The 20,366-nt window shown below is 43.2% G+C and overlaps 2 protein-coding genes and 1 non-coding gene across 3 annotated transcripts; all 3 read left to right on the plus strand.

The window, feature by feature from the left end:
* Window positions 1–6,484: 6,484 nt before the first annotated feature.
* LOC120694561 (E3 ubiquitin-protein ligase RKP-like) lies at window positions 6,485–13,485 on the plus strand. The gene is made up of 11 exons (XM_039977726.1): window positions 6,485–6,659; window positions 6,856–8,461; window positions 8,950–9,768; window positions 9,878–10,038; window positions 10,392–10,530; window positions 10,623–10,706; window positions 11,047–11,325; window positions 11,461–11,592; window positions 11,828–12,027; window positions 12,371–12,575; window positions 12,708–13,485. The coding sequence occupies exons 2-11, from the start codon at window positions 6,962–6,964 to the stop codon at window positions 13,005–13,007; spliced, it is 3,819 nt and encodes a 1,272-aa protein (XP_039833660.1). The 5' UTR covers window positions 6,485–6,659; window positions 6,856–6,961; the 3' UTR covers window positions 13,008–13,485.
* A 393-nt stretch (window positions 13,486–13,878) lies between these two features.
* Window positions 13,879–19,872, plus strand: LOC120694562 (4-alpha-glucanotransferase DPE1, chloroplastic/amyloplastic-like). The gene is made up of 16 exons (XM_039977727.1): window positions 13,879–14,319; window positions 15,507–15,569; window positions 15,687–15,775; window positions 15,881–15,941; window positions 16,267–16,345; window positions 16,729–16,865; window positions 16,955–17,113; window positions 17,230–17,306; window positions 17,413–17,552; window positions 17,670–17,701; window positions 17,795–17,869; window positions 18,213–18,285; window positions 18,374–18,462; window positions 19,140–19,184; window positions 19,260–19,412; window positions 19,518–19,872. The coding sequence occupies exons 1-16, from the start codon at window positions 13,954–13,956 to the stop codon at window positions 19,620–19,622; spliced, it is 1,743 nt and encodes a 580-aa protein (XP_039833661.1). The 5' UTR covers window positions 13,879–13,953; the 3' UTR covers window positions 19,623–19,872.
* Window positions 19,873–20,271: 399 nt separating this feature from the next.
* Window positions 20,272–20,343, plus strand: TRNAW-CCA. The gene has a single exon. It is a non-coding gene; the product is annotated as a tRNA-Trp (tRNA).
* Window positions 20,344–20,366: the final 23 nt, after the last annotated feature.

Below are 20,366 nucleotides of genomic sequence, written 5' to 3' on the forward strand. Positions count from 1 at the left end.
CAGTTCATCAGAGGCTTGAAAACTGAGATTAGGGATGTTGTGCAGTTTCAGATGCCTGCAACAATGATAAAGGCAACACAACTGGCTAGATTACAGCAGCAAGTTCTGGACAGAAACAAAGGCCGCCCTAACAAATCTTTTGTTTCTAACAAATACAATGCTGGTCCCTCAAAGACAGAGTCCAAACCTGCTTTTCAGAAGCCCAATCTGTGGAAAGAAAGGAAAGTGTGGGAATATCGCAAGGCCAATGATCTGTGTTTCTATTGTGGGGAGAAATTTGATCCTGCACATGTAGCTATTTGCACCAAAAGGCCCCAGGCACAAGTCAATGCTTTGGCAGTTAATGACTTGGATATACCTTTGACTGAAGAGGTGATTCAGCAGTTGCTAGAGGAGGATTCACTACCTGAACAATTTGGCCAATTGTCCCTTCATGCCATTGCTGGTACTGAGCCAAATGATGCCATTAGACTGCAAGCCAAAGTGAGGAACAAGACTATGTTAATTCTGGTGGACAGTGGGAGTTCTCACAGCTTTGTGAATTCTGATTTCCTCGCTCAAGTCAACATTGTTCCAATACCAACAACTCCACTACAAGTTCAGACAGCAAATGGTCATACTATGGTTACTGACCAATGGGTACCTGATTTTACTTGGTGGTGCCAAGGTCACACACTTAAGTCTGACATGAAAGTACTTCAATTGGGGGCTTATGATGCTATTCTAGGCTTTGATTGGTTGCAAGCCCACAGTCCTATGAAGTGTGATTGGCAAAACAGAACCATGGAATTCACTGAATTGGGCAAATCCTTCAAGTTGCAAGGTATTCCTCCACCATCTCTTGGATTACAGAAACTTTCAGCTTTCAAACTAATGAAGCTGTGTGCTGGTAATGAGGTTAGTGCCTTTGCTATTGTGGACATTTTGGACACTAATTCTACTCCACCCATACCTGCACCTGTCCAATCTTTGTTACATGAATTTGATGCAGTTTTTCAAAAACCTGTTAACTTGCCACCTGTTAGGATTTATGATCACACAATCCCTTTAGTGCCCAATGCTCTCCCAGTCAATTCCAAACCCTATAGATACTCACCCTTGCACAAGGATGAAATTGAGAGGCAGGTTAAAGAACTGTTGTCAGCTGGTTTGATTACTCATAGTACTTCTCCTTTTGCATCACCTGTTTTGCTTGTCCAAAAGAAAGATGGTAGTTGGCATTTTTGTGTAGACTACAGGAAGCTAAATGCTCTCACTGTGAAGAATAGATTTCCCTTACCTATTATTGAGGAGATTTTGGATGAATTAGTGGGCACTAGATACTTTACTAAGCTGGACATGACAGCTGGTTATCATCAAATTCGTATGTGTGTTGAGGATGAATACAAAACTGCTTTCAAAACCCATCATGGGCACTATCATTTCAAGGTGATGCCATTTGGGCTAACCAATGCCCCAGCCACTTTTCAATGTGTCATGAATGAGGTGTTGCAACCTTTTCTCAGAAAGTTTGTGCTTGTTTTTCTGGATGATATATTGATCTATAGCAAGACTTTGGATGATCATGTCACTCATATCAGAGCAGTGTTAGAGAAACTCCAAGCCCACTAGTTCTATTTGAAAAGGAGTAAATGTTCTTTTGCACAGTCACAGATTGATTATTTGGGCCATATTATCTCTAAGCATGGTGTGGCAACAGATCCTTCCAAAACGCAGGCCATGCAGGATTGGCCAATACCTACTACAGTCACTGAATTGAGGGGTTTTCTGGGACTCACTGGTTATTATAGACGCTTTGTGCAGAACTACGACATTATTGCCAAGCCATTGACGCAGTTGCTACGCAAGAAACAATTTATATGGACTACAGAAGCCACATCAGCTTTCAATGTCTTGAAACAAGCCATGGCACAAACACCTGTGCTCCAATTGCCTGATTTCACTCAGCCATTTGTGGTAGAAACAGATGCGTGCTCAACGGGCATTGGTGCTGTCCTAATGCAAGGGGGTCGTCCTATAGCTTATCTGAGTAAGGCCTTGGGACCCACACATCAACATTTGTCCATTTATGAAAAGGAATTCCTTGCCTTGATAATGGCTGTGGAGAAGTGGAGGTCTTATCTACAGAGACAAGAATTTGTCATTCAGTCTGACCACAAAAGTTTGTCCTATCTTGCTGAACAAAACTTGCAATCTGAGTTGCAAAGGAAAGCAATGACACAATTGATGGGCTTACAGTTCAAAATAGTATACAAGAAAGGCAAGGAGAATGTAGCTGCTGATGCATTATCTCGAGTAGGACACCTCATGGCCATTCAGGCAGTGTCTGAAGTCAAACCTCTATGGTTACAAGAAGTTCTGAATTCCTATGTTACAGATCCAACTGCCCACACACTCTTGGCTCAGTTAGCTCTGGCCTCACCTGATTCTCAGGGCTATTCCTTAGTAGATGGAGTCATCAGACACCAAGGTCATATCTGGATTGGGGACAACTCAGCAATCAGAACTAAAGTTATTTCTGCATTACATGCTAGCCCAATTGGGGGTCACTCAGGCATTCAAGCTACTTACTACAGAGTTAAGCAACTTTTTCAGTGGCGAGGCATGAAACAAGATGTTGAGCAATTTGTTAAGCAATGTACTATTTGTCAGCAAGCAAAACATGAACATACCAACCCAGCTGGACTTCTCCAACCACTACCAATTCCTCAGGGAGCTTGGCTGGACATCTCTATGGATTTCATTGAGGGCTTACCACTATCAGGGGGAGCTAATGTCATTTTGGTAGTAGTGGATCGTTTCACAAAATATGCACACTTTATTGCACTCAAACATCCATTTACTGCTGCTCAAGTCGCCAAATGCTTGCTGGACTCAGTGGTGAAACTTCATGGAGTGCCCAGGACTATAGTCTCTGACCGTGATCGTATTTTCTTGAGTTCAGTATGGCGGGAGTTATTCACTTTGCTGGATACTAAGTTGCTTTATAGTACAGCTTACCACCCGCAGACCGATGGGCAAACCGAAAGGGTTAATCAGTGTTTGGAGATGTATCTACGATGTGCCGTGCACCACATTCCTCACAAATGGAAATCCTGGTTATCATTGGCTGAATTATGGTATAACACATCTTGGCATTCTTCCCTGGGTTGCTCTCCTTTCAGAGTGTTGTATGGCCATGATCCCAACATGGGTGCTACACCAGTGTTGACAGAAACCACCAACTCTACTGTTAGTGAGATGTTGGAAGAGAGGGCTACCCATACTGCTCTTTTGAAGGAGCAGCTAGCCATTGCCCAGACTCGCATGAAACATCAATCTGATCGCAAGAGAACTGAGCGGGTGTTCCAGGTAGGGGAACCCGTGCTGTTGAAGCTCCAACCGTACGCTCAAGCATCGGTGGTGAATCGTCCGTATCCTAAACTTGCTTACAAGTATTTCGGCCCCTTCACAATACTGGAACGCATTGGATCAGTAGCTTATAGACTGGATCTTCCAGCTAACAGCTTGGTTCATCCGGTATTCCACATTTCTCAGCTCAAACCATTCACCCCTGATCATACTCCAGTCTTTGCAGATATTACTAAGCTTGCTGATTTGAGTGCCGTATCCCTGGCACCTGAGAAGATCTTACAAAGGCGTTTGGTGAAGAAGGGCAACAAAGCTATTCCACAGGTTCTTCTCAAATGGACTCATCTACCCGAGTCTTCAGCTACTTGGGAGGACTACTATGTCGTCAAGCAACGTTTTCCAGATGCCGTTGCTTGGGGACAAGCAACGTCTGAAGGGGGGGGGGCAATGTCATGGACGGCGCCACGACGGACTAAGAGCTGTAGGAGAACATATTACTTTGTGTTACGCTTTCGTCTCAGAGAGGCGTATTTTTGTATTGTGGGCCCGAGGCCATTGGCGTGAGGCATATAGGCCGATCGCGTGTAAGGAGAACTCAGATTTTGGTTTATGAGAAAGACAACTCGGAGAGGACAACCGGTCCTCGTTCCGTTCCCCCAAATCCGCCCGAGATCTATGCGCGCTCACGTCCCGGCGATCGCCGGCGGCCAAGGGTGGTGACAGTGCCGCCCCGCCCGCCCGCGCGGCGACGGCGGCACCGCCCCCGTGTCCCACGACGCCCCGTGGGCTCGGCGGTTCGCCTAGCCTACGCCATCGGATCGCGCGGCGTCGCTCTCGCATCCGGTCTCCTCCCGAGCGAGAACATCCAGGCATCCAGAAGATGATGCCACGGTCGGTAATTCGCACGCCACGGTCATTTCCATCGCTTTCGCTACGGCTCAGGACAGATGCAGAAGGCCACACGTGTTTGTCCTCCACGAATTAATAATTAATTAATCTAATTAAGCTGGAGCGTTCAGCCACGGCTTATACGCCACATCGTAAAGGAAATAGAAAAAGAGCTTCGAGGAAAGGAGGGCAGGAAATTGCCCGAAACCAGAAGTATTCACGTGCCGGCGGATAATAAAAGTAATCCGCCCGTTCGTGCGGCCATCGTGCACGTAATGGTCGACGAATCTTGTGCGGGTAGGCTACGTCTTTCGGGACGGCTACAAGGCATCTTTCGTCTCTTTCTTCCCCGTCGTGCAGAATATGCCCGGAGCTTTCGTCGCCTACCACCTGCCTGTGGCGGCGCTAGATAGACGATGTACTCGTAGCAGAGGCATGGCCGGACGTCCGGATCAGTTCGTTCCCTTTGGTGCAGCTGCGCCCGCGATACGGCGATTAAGATGTGAAATTTTTTCCGAACAGGTCATGGTCTGATCTGCTTCGGCGGCGTAAACGGCGTATATATAGGTGCTGGAGCTGATGTTTATAAAATAGATTAAATTATTTATAATTTTATTTATAATAAAAATATAATGACTCAGCAAAAGATCTTTAATTCATTTAAAAGTCTAGCTTCAAGAATTTTTAGAGTTGGGTATAGCAGCTCCGAGAACTCCATGAATTTCTGAAGTTGGAGTCATGCCGTATAATCACCCTTATATACTTACATACCAGCACCTTATTTCTATGTTACTCGTATCCTTAAATGACATCCATGATAATTATCGACAAACATAGATAGATAAGTCAGATTGATATAGTTTTTACCCTAACGAAGATCCCCAAGGTTAGATTAGCGTTGGTAGTTGGAACCACGCATTATTATCTATTATTATTAGTTGATCATATTTTAATTTATCGTTGCACGAAAGAAGTAGTGGCTAATTAGGTTTCAGGCTTAGCCTAAACGATAATTGGCCAGCACTAGCAACATAGCACATGTTTGGAACGTAGGAAATATGCATGTGCATCGATAGTAGATGTCCGCAAATGGTATTCTCCCTCCATCGAGTGATCTTGATTTTTGTTCCAATAGTTTGAGCAAGCTAATAATAGATGACCAAATGTTGACGTGTCCTGCATGTTGCAGTGGCTAAGTATTTCCAATTGTTTGACTGCATACCTGCATTATATACTACTATCTGAACTTAAAGGGGATTGCTTGACGGTTGGCCCTAACACTTCAAGCTAACCAAAGGCTAACCTTAATTATTACAATTAAGTATATGAAAGGAAAAAAGTTCAACGGGGATAGCAATTGTTTTATAGAAAAGGTAAAGGTCGATATCCTCAGCACTAAAATCGGCAAAATCAACTGGAATCCACACATACGTCCATGCAAAAGCAAAGTTGACTCTTCGAGCGTAAAAATTAAAGGTTAGCTGAATCTCGAACAACACCAACATACCCGTAATACAACAGTATTTCCCGTGAAAGGAAAGGTTCAGAGTTAAACGATGATCCCAAAAAAATTCACTGACTAACTGAAATTTTGTTTCCTGTCTCTTCCCACCTTCATCGTGGCTTCTCCACATTGAAATCCTAGCTCTCCCGACATTCTCACCCGCATCTAGGAGACCAGGACCTCTCAGACTCAATTGAGGGCCTTGAAATGTTTTTGCTCGGCTTATAATTCCATAAAATGTCATGTCATGGCTATGTGCGTAACACTTAGATCAATTGAGAAAATAAAAAGGCTGGGCCCAACACAATAATAGTTGGAGGAGAGCACAATTTGATTGGTGTGGCGGCGTGTTTTATGTAGCCATGTAGGTGCGTGTATAAAAATCATACATGTAGGATATATGGTCTTATAAATTTGGGCACATGCCCGTGCTTAATGTTTTTCTATTAAAAAATAAAAATAAATTGTTTCTGATTTTATTATATCTTTTCGAAGAAATAAAAAAACCACTAGATTTTTCAGAAAAAAGTCCTCATTAAAAAAGTTTAAAACAGAAACGGGTTTAATTGGTTAAAGTTAAAAGATGAACCAATTTTATTACTAGAAAGCTGAAAAAGATAGCAGAATGCAAAAGAAGCATGACTTAAATGACCGGTAGAGAAAGAGGAAAAATGAACTTCAAAAAAAAAAGGAAAGAAAGAGGAAAAATGACGGCAAAAGAGTCAGCGACTCGCTGCCATCGTCCCATGTCCGAACGCGTCGCGGCTCTCTTGCCTGTGCCTCCTGCTGTTTCTTTGCCCGTTCCCTTCTCTGTGTCTCCTCTCTTGGTCTTTCCATTCCCGGCGGCGACGACTGGGCGAGCGGCGGCGCTAATCGGTCCTCACCGGGCCCTTGGCCGGCGACGAGCACCCAACAGGTATGTCCTCCCCTTCTCTTCCGTTCCCGCTGTGCGAAACGGAGCACCCCAAACCCTAATATAAGCTATTTGTTGTCGGATCTGCAATATACTAGCTAGTAGCTTCGATTTTGTTTGCAAAAATTATCGGGTGTGCATGTGTACACCCATCTCCTATGCTGGGTCCGCCCCTGATCAGGTTATTCTTTTTCTTCAGCGTGCATGGTCAATCCGCCCAAAAGGTTGTGGGGCAGTTTATTTTCCAAAGAAATTGGGGGTTCAACTGAATCACATGCTCCACGTTAAGGCTGCCCCTGAGCTTCATGGCAGAAGGAAGCTGTAGCCATAGGAGGAGTGCTTTCTCCCCTGGGCTAGCTGTGTTATTGTCTGGCGAGGAAGCTAAGATTAGCCCCCAGAAGACGCACTTGGTTTCCTATCATGACGAGATTGGGCACCAGGCTGTCGAGAGGACTATAGAGCACATTCTTGATTTCCCTCACAAGTCAGTGGTCCGGCCTCCTGGACCAATTGATGCGGTCTTCGTGCGCTCAGTGTTGAGGAATCAGGCTAGAAAATTAGATTTTGACTGGGACAAATGTATCCATGGATACCATGGTAGCGTCTTGATTGTAGACAAAGGTGCTGGGCAGAGCAAGGTGGTTCTTGACGATTCAAGCATTTGCGGTAAGTTCAGGAGTGTCAGGGGACCGTTACTTGTTGAGAGTTCTGCCCCATTCAGCAGTGCTAGGGCTAATGCCTGTGTGTGGAAGGGCAAGTGGATGTATGAGGTGACCCTAGAGACTTCTGGAGTTCAGCAGCTTGGATGGGCTACTCTCTCTTGTCCTTTTACTGATCAGAAAGGTGTTGGTGATGCTGATGATTCATATTCATTTGATGGCTGGAGGGTGACTAAGTGGAACAATGACCCAAAGCCATATGGCCAGCCATGGGCAGTAGGGGATGTGATCGGTTGCTGCATCAACTTAGATGCAGGAGAGATCTCCTTTTACAGGAATGGGACATCTCTTGGTGTTGCATTTGATGGAATTCGCAGTGTGGAACCAAGCAAGGGCTACTATGCAGCAATCTCCCTCTCAGAAGGTGAGCGTTGCCATCTGAACTTCGGCTCACATCCATTCCGGTATCCTGTTGATGGGTTCGAACCAATGGAGGCGCCACCACACTCTTGGACATATACGACATATCTTCTTAGATGTTTGTTCCGATTGCTAGAAGTTCAAAATCTGGAGAAATCTGAATCAGCATACTTTGAGAAACTGAGGAGGGTAAAAAAATTTGCACCACTACAAGAACTTTTTCGACCAATTTCAGAAGCGATCTGTGCAGAATTTTTCAGTGCTATTGAAATGAGCCAAGGGTGCCTTGAGTATATTGCCTGGGGCTCATTGACCAATTTTGTCTTAGATGTTTTCAGGGCACGCGAGCCACATGATTTCTCATGCCTTGATCAGGTTCTCGACCTTTTCCTTCAGTTCCCAGGTTGCAGCTCATTATTGCAGGAGCTCATTGTGGCACTTTCTTGCATGTGCAAAGCTGCACCACTTGTGCTGACAGAATGCCCATATTCTGGGTCGTATCCATTTTTAGCGCTGGTTTGCCACCTTCTTAGGCATAAGGATGTAATGCTTCTATGGTGGAACTCAGAAGATTTTGCATTCATATTTGAAGGGTTTCTTACAAGAAAGATACCAAATAAGCATGATTTACAGTGTCTCGTACCATCTGTTTGGTGGCCTGGGTCTTCTGAGGATGAGGTTAGCATGACACTGTCGATGACAACACTCTCAGATGCAATCAAGAAGGTAAATATTCCTTGCCTCTTGGTAGGATTTTGCTGTAAGCTGTGATTTCTCCTAATGATAATTAGGAATTCTTTGTTGCACAAAGAAGAAGTATATATATATATATATTTCTTCCTGTTCACTTAAAACAAAAAGCATGAGTTTTTGTTGTTCTGTTAGCTTGCCCTAGCATCAAATAATGTTTCAGATTAATGCTTTTTATTCTATATTCTTCCTGACTTGAATCATGGTGATGTGTATGCCAACTCTGCACTATTCTTTAGTTTGATTAGGATGATGTTTGTGGTTACCTAGTTTAGGGTTCTTCTTTTTTTTCTATACTTGTATGTTACTTGATATATTTGAAATTCTTGCTTTGTTGTTTTTAGGGTTGATGTTTCAAAACCTTTTACTGTAAGACACTAATGGTTATAGATATCTGAAGCTCTCCCCCACTCCCCGCCTCTGCTATCTTGTCTTATACTCACATGCTTTAATCTTTCTTGCAGATTGAGGAGATGCATCGTGAGCTTTGCAGCTTGGTAATATGCTTTATTCCACCAGTTTCTCCCCCCCAGCCTCCAGGCTCTGTATTTAGGTCCTTCGTACAAGGTTCGGTACTGAAAGCTAGAGGTGGAGATCATAGGATGGTTGTCAATGGGACTTACAACAATACTGTGCTTGTTTCATTGTACACCGTAATCCTCCATTTGTTGTCTGAAGGATTTTCCATAGATTCTTCTGGGTCCGCATCATCCTCTAAAGTGAACTGTGGGAATGGGGTTGGATTTCTTCACAAAGGTGGAAAGCGGAAGTTTCCGACACAATTACTTTTCAGGAATGATGCCTATTATAGCGTAATTCCTAGAATCGGTGGATCACCAAGTATTTTGATGCATCACCAATTTGATGATGTGGAAGATGAAGTGCAGTGGGATGAAGGCTGCATGAATGATGAGGAGACGCGTGTAACACACACTACAGTACAGAAGCCTTGTTGCTGCTCAGTCACAGATGCCAGTATTGGCCTAAGATACAAGGAAAGTGCTAAGTATGTACCATCAACTTCAAAAGTCCCATGTAAGCCCATGCCTGAAAGAACTGCTCATGTTGCTGCTGAGTGCAGTGGGAGAAGTCTGAGTGATGAGATCGAAGACAAGCCTAGCACAAGTACTCAATCAGAAATTGAATATGGATACCAAGCACTGCATAATCTTGAAAGCATGCCAATGACAACTCAATCTTCATCAGAAGCACTTAAAGAGGAAGAGCTGCTTGATCTTATGTTATTATTATATCATCTGGGCATCTCACCAAATTTTAGGCAGGCAAGTGATGTATTTTTTAAGCATACAAGCACACATGTATGCTGCAGGAAATTTTCCTATCTTTGCATCCTTGAAGATAATAGTGCTGACTTAAGTTTGTTCCATACAGGCGTTTTATTTCATGTCTCAGCAGTCACAGTCCATTTCTTTACTAGAAGAAACTGACAGGCAAATACGAGAAAAATCATGCGCAGAGCAAGTAAGGCGTTTGAAAGAAGCCAGGAATAGCTATCATGAGGATTTGGTGGATTGTGTACGCCATTGTGTTTGGTATGATATCAGAAATGATAAATTTTCTATAATTTTCTTGCTACCATGGCAAAATGGTTAGTTTTTTTGCATGTGCTACAAGGTTTAGAATTGTGCCACAGACATGGTTTTTGAATTTAGTCATGATCTGCAATATTCTTATTAAATTATTAGAATAGGTTCATCTAGTTAGCTAGCCAGTAGGAAGAGATGAAGAAAGTATTTTAAAATTTTGATGCTTTGCAGCTGTATAACTTATACAGATGTTCAAAGATTTATGTTCTTTGATATGAATATAATTATGTAAGTAGCTTGTTGCAATCGTTCTTTGGCAACTGAATTAATCTGCTGTCCCCCCCTTATGTTGCATTCAGGTACCGGGCTACTCTTTTCTCTCCATGGAAACAAAGGGGAATGTATGCAACTTGCATGTGGGTTGTGGAGCTTCTTTTGGTCCTTAGTGACTCAAAAACCATTTTCCAGTATGTTCCTGAGTTCTATGTGGAATCACTGGTAAGTTTGTTGTTTCATTTGGCTTTCTGTTTTTCCCCTATTCACAGTGAACCTATTTACCTAAGAGGATCTTCTTTTTATTACCTTTGTAGGTTGATTGTTTCCATGCCCTGCGAAGGAGTGACCCTCCTTTTGTTTCACCTGCAGTATTCCTCAAACAAGGGCTGGCATCATTTGTATGTACCGTGCATCTTGTCATCTTGATCCATCTTATTTTTTTTAAAAAAAGTTTCCATCTTAATCTAATACCTTCTTTTTTGGTTGAAACCTAATTGCACCTATCTTTATTGTTGATATTAATGGTATTAAAGGTTTGCAGTTAATTATAGCTATAGTCCAGATCAGATCAGAGAGACAAAATCACAAAAGTCTGTTTTAAGTGATAGTTTGATCGAGCCAAATCATGATTATTTCTTGATAGTTTGATCGAGCCAAATCATGATTATTTCTTGATAGCTTTCAGCATGCTGTTAAGTGCTTCTGAGTTATCTAAGGGTTCTGTTCTGTTACTAATAGGTCACTCTGGTTGTCAAGCACTTTGACGATGCGAGGATAGTGAATCCAGACTTGAAAGATCTTCTTCTTCAATCAATTTCGGTCCTTGTGCAGTACAAAGAATTCATGCTTGTTTTCGAGAACAATCGGGAGGCTATAAATAGAATGCCAAGATCACTTTTATCAGCTTTTGACAACAGATCATGGATTCCTGTTTCTAACATACTTTTCCTGCTTTGCAAAGGCTCCGGCTTTGCATCCTCTAAGAATGGTGAATCTTCATCATCTGCAATTTTTCAGGTAGTTTTAAATATTGCCACTTATGTTTTATTTTTGTTCAGTCTACTATTTAATTAGACGTATGCAACTGCGTGATAGTTATAATGCTATGCAAACCATTGGTTTGATTATTTGCTTTCCTTTTTCCCTTTGAAGGTTATACTTAGGGAGACATGCATTCATGAAGAAGAACTGTTCTTTTCCTTCCTCAATCGACTTTTCAATACACTCAGCTGGACAATGACCGAGTTCTCCATGTCCATCCGAGAGATGCAAGATAAACACCAGGTGGATTGTGCTAATTGGTTGTAACCTGTAGTGCTCATATCCTTAAACTTCTTCTCTTTGATGCAGCTGTATTATAATGAAATAGTCATAAGAATCATTTTCTGGAATTTGTTTGCTCAGTTATGCTTATGCCAATACTATCTATCACGAGAGGCACAATCTATGTTCCCTTTTCCCTCTGGTGTTGGCGTGTTGCCGCGCAACTATGAAAAATTGACCAAACCTCTATTTTCAGGTTGCTGATCTGCAGCAAAGGAAGTGCAGTGTAATTTTTGATGTATCATGTAATCTTGCAAGGATCTTGGAATTCTGTACCCGAGAGATTCCTTGTGCATTCCTCATGGGACCAGATATGAATTTGCGGAGGTTGACTGAATTGGTTGTCTTTATTCTCAACCACATCATATCAGCAGCTGATGCAGAGTTCTTTGACATGTGAGTCAACATCTTAATCTGCAGTTTCCGAAAAATTCGAATGGTAGAATATCCTTATTGAAACTCTGAAAATATGCAGCACTGTTGTTCTTTTTAAGTTGGTGTATGATCTTTTAAAGCTATATATATCAAATTGTGTTCATAAGTCACAAGCTAAATTCAATTGCTAATGTGATTCATTTGAGCTCAGTGAAGTGAGTTATTATGCTTCCATCTTGGTGGTTCTTTATGTTTTATGGTACATCTATCTCTTGCTTATGCAACTACTAATTTTATGTGTAAAGTGCACGGAAGGTCTGTAGGTGGGCATATTTTTTAACCAGTAGGAAGCTTGTGTATGCAGGACGCTAAGACGGCCAGGGCAGCATCAAGATAAAACAAATCGTACTATGATCTTGGCTCCTCTTGTAGGCATTATCCTCAATCTCATGGAATGCAGCAGCACATCAGAACATAGGGAGCTAAATGATGTGATTGCAGTGTTTGCAAGCATGGATTGCCCTGCTACAATCCATTTTGGGTTGCAGTACCTACTGAGCTACAACTGGGTTAGTTTTCTTTCCTTTCCCTTTTCTCCATTTTGTATCTGATTTTCTTGATCAGCTTGCTTTATATTTTTTATGTTATTTTATCTGCTATTTTGTTGACACTGGTGTTCCATTATGCATGTATTTATATAGAGCAATGTTCTCCGAGGGGATGCCTCCCTTGCAAAGCTAGCACAGCTTGAAGAGTTCTCTCATTACTTCCGGCGCATTACAGTGGCTGTAGATGGTGTAGAAGATCGTAGCCTAAACACAGGTGACGAGGAAGAAGATGACACCTGTTGCATTTGCTACAACTGTGATTCGGATGCAACATTCCAGCCATGCCATCACCGGTCCTGCTTTGGCTGCATTAGCAGGCATCTCTTGAACAGCCAGAGGTGCTTCTTCTGCAATGCTGTAGTAACATCGGTTACAAGGATAGCCGATTCATGATCCCCCTTGGTATAATGATCCGAAGGAAGGTCGTGCCACTGATTCGTCTATCCATTTTGATTGACGGGAGGTGCCGACGGCTCGGAGATCTTTGCTTTGCTTTTCCAGGAAGACTGCACTGCTTTTTGTTCAAAAGGTCAGAAACGGCCCCTTTTTCTTTTTGTAAAGGTCAGGTAATAGTAGAAAGGATTCAATAACATTATTGCAGAAGGAGGTTTCTGTACAAGGTGGGAAGCCAGTACCACCAAAAGGATTCACGGAATCGCGAAATTTTTGTAGTTTGTAGGGAGATTCCACGATGTAAATATGAGATATGAAACGGAGAAAGGGGGTGACAGGTCAACATCAACCTCTCGTAATTAGCCAAAATAAAAGAACTAGATGCTTTATATTGGAAGAGAGCTCTAGTCTTCTTTTTGTTCCTCCCCACGGTGTAGCGTCAGAGTAAATAAAATCTTCTGTTCCCGGCCTGGTTGTATGATGCTATCACCTGTAATACTTGTGGCCTTCTGGGTACGCAGCGTAACTGCTCAAGTATACGCTACGCCGACAGTTATACCATTGTATAAAGGCAACTTTTCCTTGTACGCGCACGCCTAATACTGGAGGACAGTTATACTTCTGCCTGTTTTCTCCAACGTAAAGTAGGAAGCGTATTTCTAGGTGTACGTATTCCAGATGTATACTGCCGCGGGGGACCCGCATGCCATTGGTGGGTCTCGCCAGCCAGGACCCTACAAGCGCACGGCATCGTCCACGTGCCAGCGGGGCCACAGCGTCTCGTGATCCGACGCCTCGGCTCACGCGGGACCCGGTCCGCGCGCCCCGCCCGACATGCGGACCCCACGTGTCATCCCCCACCGCCCATATCTGTCTCGGCCTCTTCCTCTTCCCCTTCCCCTCACCCTCCCCTCTCCACCCCGCGCGCCTGTCCCCTTGGTCGCAAATGGTTCTCGCGCGAGTCCTCACGCTCCCTCTCCCCGCCCCGTCGTCCCCGCCCCACCGTCGCTTCCTCCTCCCGCCTCGGGCGGCGCGTGTGGCACCCGTTCGGGCCGCCGCCTGCCGCGCGGCGAGCGCGATGGCGGCGGTGCCGGCTCTGGACCCCGCCGCGGCCGCGGCCGTGGGCGTCGGCGAGGAGCTGCCGGAGGGGTACGATCAGATGATGCCCACCGTGGAGCCGGCGCGGCGGCGGCGCGCGGGGGTGTTGCTGCACCCGACGTCGCTCCGGGGCCCGCACGGCATCGGCGACCTCGGCGACGAGGCGCTCGCCTTCCTCCACTGGCTACGCGACGCCGGCTGCACGCTCTGGCAGGTGAGCTGACTAGCGCCCCGCACAATGCCTGCATGTTTCGCTCATTTTGCTGGTCAGTTATGTCGCGATTAGAGTGTTTTTAGCGAGATTAAGCGCGATTTTTAGTGATGATCATGGGATCCTCTTTTGCTGCTGCACTTGCGGGCCGCACCGGAGCTTGCAGAGAGGTAGGGTTGAAAATGGGACGGGAAAATCCCGTCCCGACCGGCTCCGTTTACCGTTTAAACCGACCGTAAACCGTTTCCGCGAAAAATGGGAAAATAAAACGGAAAAACGGGCGGGAACGGGAACGGGAACGGTTGGGGTGTTTTCCCGACCGTTTTCACGGTTCCCGTTTTTAACCGGGAAAATTCCCGCGGGAATTCCCGTATTTGTCGTAGTCGGCTGTGTTACCTGTGTTGGAAACGTGAATTGTTGTTTGCATGTGTTCTAACGTGAATTGTGAATTCGTGATTCACTTTACCTGTGTTTCTTAGTTATACGAGTCTTGTTTCTATGTTATTTATGCATAGTTGTAATTATTTTATCGAGTTAAATGTTTGAAGTGGTTGTATGTATTTTCCCGTTTTGAGTTATCGATTCCCGATCGTAATCGGCATGCTCCCGACCGATTGATTCCGTTCCCGATATCCCGTAATACCGATTTCGTTTCCCCGTCCGATTTTCCCGTTCCCGTTTCCGTTCCCGACCAAAAAATACAGTTGCGGGAACGGTTGAGGGGTTTTCCCGACCGTTCCCGACCGTTTTCATCCCTACAGAGAGGTGGGCCGTGTCATCGTTCGCTTCATTGTGGCTGGGGGTTTGGGAACCAGACAAATATGGGCCCCCAGCAAGTGGGCTGTGCTGAGCCCATGTTCAGTACTGGAGCTAGCGTTGTCGTCCATTTTTGCACATACAGTCACTACGAAACTTGTACTAGTTTTGTCCTGGTACATTAGTATGCTTGATTGAAAGGTACGTCCGTATCATCCCTCAAAAAAAAAAGAGGTACGTCCGTATCTGTTGTTGTGATTGGACAAGGAAAGCCTTTCATTTTCATACGATGAAACAAAAGAGATTGAGAAGTGAGATCTATGAGACCGAGTTGAATTCTGCACGATCTATTTGTTTTTTTCTTTCCTGTTTGGTCTTTTGACAACCGAGATTTAATTCCTGAAAGCTTTTGCTTGTTTTGTCCATGTTTGCAGGTTCTGCCACTTGTTCCTCCAGGGAGAACATCTGGAGAGGATGGATCTCCTTATTCTGGACAGGTGCTTGTGTATGCAAATAGGATTGATTTCTTTCGATTTGGAGTTAACCTCGTGTGTAGCTTGGCTTGCCTATTTATGGCTGTAATTTGAGTTTTACTTAAACGGGTGCATTTGCAGGATGCCAACTGTGGTAATACCCTTTTGATATCTCTTGAAGAGCTTGTAAAAGATGGCCTTTTGATGGAAGATGAACTTCCTAGCCCCGTGTGAGTTTAAATTCCTTCTTGGTCACTTTGTATGTTCCTCACTGCCCTGGGTCGGCAGTTTGGAGGGTAGAGTTGAACTTTCTGAGTTTCTTTAATGATTGACAGGGATGTGGAGCATGTTGAATTTGCTACCGTTGCAAATCTGAAAGAACCTCTTATTGCAAAGGTTACTCATTAATGTTTGCTTATTTATTACACCTTTGTTTTAATTGTTTTAGTTGAGCTTAAGTTTGCATCAATGCTAGAATAAGAAAAATTATGCATGCTGCTATTTACTGATGATTGACAATCGTTCCTCATCCATGTAACTGGACCCTTTGTGGCAAGCAAGTTCAGGTATTCATTTGTGTTGTCTAGAAATGGTACAAAAATTGAGCTCTGGTGTAACTAATGATACAGTAATGATATTACTATGGCATACTGAATTGATGAAAATAAATCTTTTCTTTGATTGGCTTCATTGAAAATCATAGATGAATCTTTTCTTCTAGGCAGCAGAGAGGCTCTTACTTGGCCAAGGAGAGCTCAGAACGCAATATGACTGCTTCAAGAAAAATCCGAATATATCAGGCAAGATTTTGTGAAAGATAAACTTTCAAACCATGTTTTCTTAGCCTTTCATATTGTTCTTTTACTGTGAATAGCACATATACCTACTGTTAACATAAGGTAATTTTGAGTGAGAATATAAACCATTAAATTGCATTTTATGAAATAAGGTTAACAGCATAAGAAAAAATAATGCCTTTTATTATACGCACTAATTACAGCTCAGTAAAAACTGTTGCATTCGTCCATAGCTGGATATCAGAGAACTGCTTATTATCAAACAAGTGACAGTCTAGATTTGTGGAACATCTTTTACAAATGCTTGCCTTTTCCTCTCAAAGGGAAAATAGCAAAAATACCAATTGATGCTCAGTATAGTAGCTTACTGTATCTTGTCCTGCCAGGTTGGCTTGAAGATGCAGCACTTTTTGCTGCTATTGACAAAAGCATTGGTGCATTCTCTTGGTACGAGTGGCCTGAACCTCTGAAAAATCGCCATCTTGGAGCCTTGGAAGATATATATCAAAAACAGAAGGACTTCGTAAGCAGTTGAAACTATAGTACATGCTTTCTAATGTTTTTTCTTAACAAAAATTGTCAGTAGATTTAGCAACTTCATGTGTTATGCAGATAGAGACATTTATGGCTCAGCAATTCTTATTTCAAAGGCAGTGGCAGCGGATTCGTAAATATGCACAGAAGTTGGGTATCAGCATAATGGGTGACATGCCTATATATGTTGGCTACCATAGCGCAGATGTATGGGCAAACAGGAAATCATTTATGCTGGTACACCTCAACTGTTTTCTTAAATCAATCTTACTTTTGTTGTTTAAAAACTTGTAATGACTTTAAAAACTTGTAATGATTGTGTCGGTTCTTGATTGTTGTCTCTGGTTGTAAAGGACAAGAATGGTTTCCCCACTTTTGTTAGTGGTGTTCCACCTGATGCATTTAGCGAAACTGGTCAGCTATGGAACAGGTAGATGCATTTCTTCCCTATCAATTAATTTGCCTAGTCGTCTGTGTATTTCTTGTTCAGTACCATATGGGGAAAACATGGCATTTCCTTACCAACAATTCTGCAGTCCGTTGTACGACTGGAAAGCTATGGAAGCAGATGGCTTTTCATGGTGGATAAAGAGGATTAAACGAGCCCTTGATTTGTATGACGAGTTCCGTATTGACCATTTCCGGGGGCTTGTGGGTTTTTGGGCAGTCCCATCTGGTAAGCTGAATACATCAGGGCACTACCTCCCTGCATATTAAATATTTGTACTGCAGGTGAATTTGTTTTATGGGAACATCTTTCCTTCATCTAACTTAGCATTCGTGCATAATGTAGACGCAAAAGTAGCACTAGTTGGAAGCTGGAGGGTGAGCATCGGCTTGATGGACGTGGTATTGCAATTTTCCTTTCCAGAAAATCTTTGCTGCTGATATGTGTTTTCCTGCTTTCTTTGGCAGTAGGCTGGACCGAGGAACGCCTTTTTTGATGCGCTCTTCAAAGCTGTTGGTAGCATAAATATAATAGCAGAAGACCTGGTATGCATCCAACTATCCAAATCTTTTCCTTAATCCACTAGAGTCCAGTGTCTTATGCATGTTTTTTTGGTGGGCTAATATGGGTTTAGAAATTAGAAAGAAGTTTATGGTGTGTAAGTTGTAACTTCCATATTCATGTAAATCTGTAAAATTATACACGTTTTCCACTGCATAAATGGTAGTATAAATACATCGAATTAGCCATGAAAATCTGAAGTGTATTTTGAAAGGGGGTTCCTAGCAAATATCTTGATGCTCTATGGTAATTGAAGTAATATGCCAGTTAGAACATTTGATTCCTTCATGCTAATGTTTATCTCGTCACATGATTGGCTACTTGTAGGGCGTGATTACTGAAGATGTGGTTCAGCTAAGGAAATCAATTGGGGCCCCTGGGATGGCAGTTCTCCAGTTTGGTAATATTGCCAAGGCAGCACTGAGCGCATACTTTTCTTATCAATTGAATGTTTTGGTGCTCTAATTCCATTTGTGTATGTGGAACAGCTTTTGGAGGTGGTTCTGACAACCCTCACTTGCTGCATAACCATGAAATGGACCAAGTTGTGTACACTGGAACACACGATAACGATACAGTTAGTTCCAAGTTTCTCTTTGACTGCCTTTTATTTTAAGGGAAATTGGTGTTTTTACCCTTGCCGAGGAAGCCAATTGTGTTTTTACCCTTCTTTTTGTAACTTTGTGATTTTACCTTCACGTTTCAAAAATGAAGCTTCTATTTGCCCCTACTTTGAGTGTTTTTTAAGTGTAACTCTGTTAAATGAATTTAAAAGGTAATAAAATTTTTAAAAAAATCATAAAAATATGTAAGTACCCCCTTATTCAACCATCCCAACCCTAGGTAACTATCTAAAACTCTCCTGCTCCTTTGCACCACCTCCACCTCCCTTCTAACCCTAGCAGCTTCTGCGGCCAATTGCAGCAAACTAGCATTCGCAGCGGCCGGTGAGCGCACATAGGGCGGTCGAGTATGCTTATGCAGACAGATTTGCTGAATGTGGTTGGACATAAAGTTTTTCTTTTGCAGTTAAATTGATGCCATTAGCTTTTTCTAATAAAATAGGGGTAAACTAAATCTTCAGTTTAAAAAAGCAGGGGCAAAATCACCAAGTTAAAAAAATAGGGGCAAAATCACCATTATCACTTAAAATAGGGGTATAAACACAAAAGCCCCTTATTTTAAATATTGTTGGAGGACTTCTAATTAAACAAGTAAATATAGACTCTTTACATACTTCAATTTCCATAATAGGTTCTTGGCTGGTGGCAAAATTTACCTGAGGAAGAGAAGCAAATTGTCAGTATCCCCAGTTTCTCTTGAATTAGCTCATAGTTATCGTCATATTAATCTCTTTCTTCCATTTTTTTTCAGGTGATTAAGTATCTACCGGAAGCCAAGAATACTGACATCTCATGGACACTGATTACCGCTGCCCTTTCTTCTGTTGCAAGGACTTCCATGGTAACCATGCAGGATATTCTTGGCCTCGACAGTTCTGGTAGAATGAACACTCCAGCTACCCAGGTAATCTGCTACACTCCTTAACCTTCTACCTGTGTAATTGACATACGGAGTATGCTCTTAAACAACAGTGTTACGGAACCCTGTTATTTTCAACCTTCCGAACAGAAAGGAAACTGGAGATGGAGGATACCGAGCTCTGTTGGCTTCGACAGCCTTAGCCCTGAAGCAGCAAAGCTGAAGGAGTTGCTTGCGCTGTACAATCGTCTGTGAAGGCCGTGACATTATCTTCTATGGTCAAAGCTCCTTTCATAAAATGGCAGCCAAATGTGAGCGCTCTGGCTGCTAAGTTCTATGAGACTAGTACCTGTCCCCGAATAAGCGTTTCGTGTTCTGGTTGGCCGGAAGCTTGCGTGCTTGTACATGAAGGTCTTGCTTTGCAAGTTAAGGCTTGATGAATATGAAGTACTGTATGTCAGTATGTGTATTCCCAATTTGATTAGGCATTTCTTTCTTGAGGCTATATGGCTCTATGCAAGTTTTCTTCTCACTTCTCAACTACAACCAGCGTTACCAATCGGACCCATTTCCTAACCCTTTGCAAGGTGTATGGAAGCCAACTAAAAGAACCACGGTTCAGAGCTGAAAATTTAGGCGACGCATTGGTGCCAGCGTGAAGATCTCATCCAAACTTTTACGCACACTATTCCACGAATGTGTATTAGCTGCAGATTCGATTGCAGCTGTACGCATGTATTCCGAGTTCATTACCTTAATGGAGAGTTAGAGACTCATTTGCAGTAGAGCAAGCAACGACAGGCCAATGACAGCGATGGTGGCGCTTGCCGCAACGCGCGCAGACGTGCGGAGGCAAATTGCGGAATCGATCAAATATGTTAGTACATCTCAGCATTCACCAACCGGATCCGTGGCGCAATGGTAGCGCGTCTGACTCCAGATCAGAAGGTTGCGTGTTCGATTCACGTCGGGTTCAAACCCCCGAATCAGCCGGATTCC

This window comes from Panicum virgatum, chromosome 2K (genome assembly GCF_016808335.1).
Source record: "Panicum virgatum strain AP13 chromosome 2K, P.virgatum_v5, whole genome shotgun sequence".
NCBI lineage: Eukaryota > Viridiplantae > Streptophyta > Magnoliopsida > Poales > Poaceae > Panicum > Panicum virgatum.

What these genes read in the sequence shown, in the direction of transcription:
- LOC120694561 (XM_039977726.1), top strand. Translation starts at nt 6,962, where the DNA reads ATGGCAGAAGGAAGCTGTAGCCATAGGAGGAGTGCTTTCTCCCCTGGG. An exon ending in AACAAGGGCTGGCATCATTT is followed by an intron (nt 10,707 to 11,046) that starts GTATGTACCGTG and finishes TGTTACTAATAG; the next exon opens with GTCACTCTGGTTGTCAAGCA. An exon ending in ACCTACTGAGCTACAACTGG is followed by an intron (nt 12,576 to 12,707) that starts GTTAGTTTTCTT and finishes GTATTTATATAG; the next exon opens with AGCAATGTTCTCCGAGGGGA.
- LOC120694562 (XM_039977727.1), top strand. Translation starts at nt 13,954, where the DNA reads ATGGTTCTCGCGCGAGTCCTCACGCTCCCTCTCCCCGCCCCGTCGTCC. An exon ending in GATGAACTTCCTAGCCCCGT is followed by an intron (nt 15,776 to 15,880) that starts GTGAGTTTAAAT and finishes AATGATTGACAG; the next exon opens with GGATGTGGAGCATGTTGAAT. An exon ending in GAACACACGATAACGATACA is followed by an intron (nt 18,463 to 19,139) that starts GTTAGTTCCAAG and finishes TTTCCATAATAG; the next exon opens with GTTCTTGGCTGGTGGCAAAA.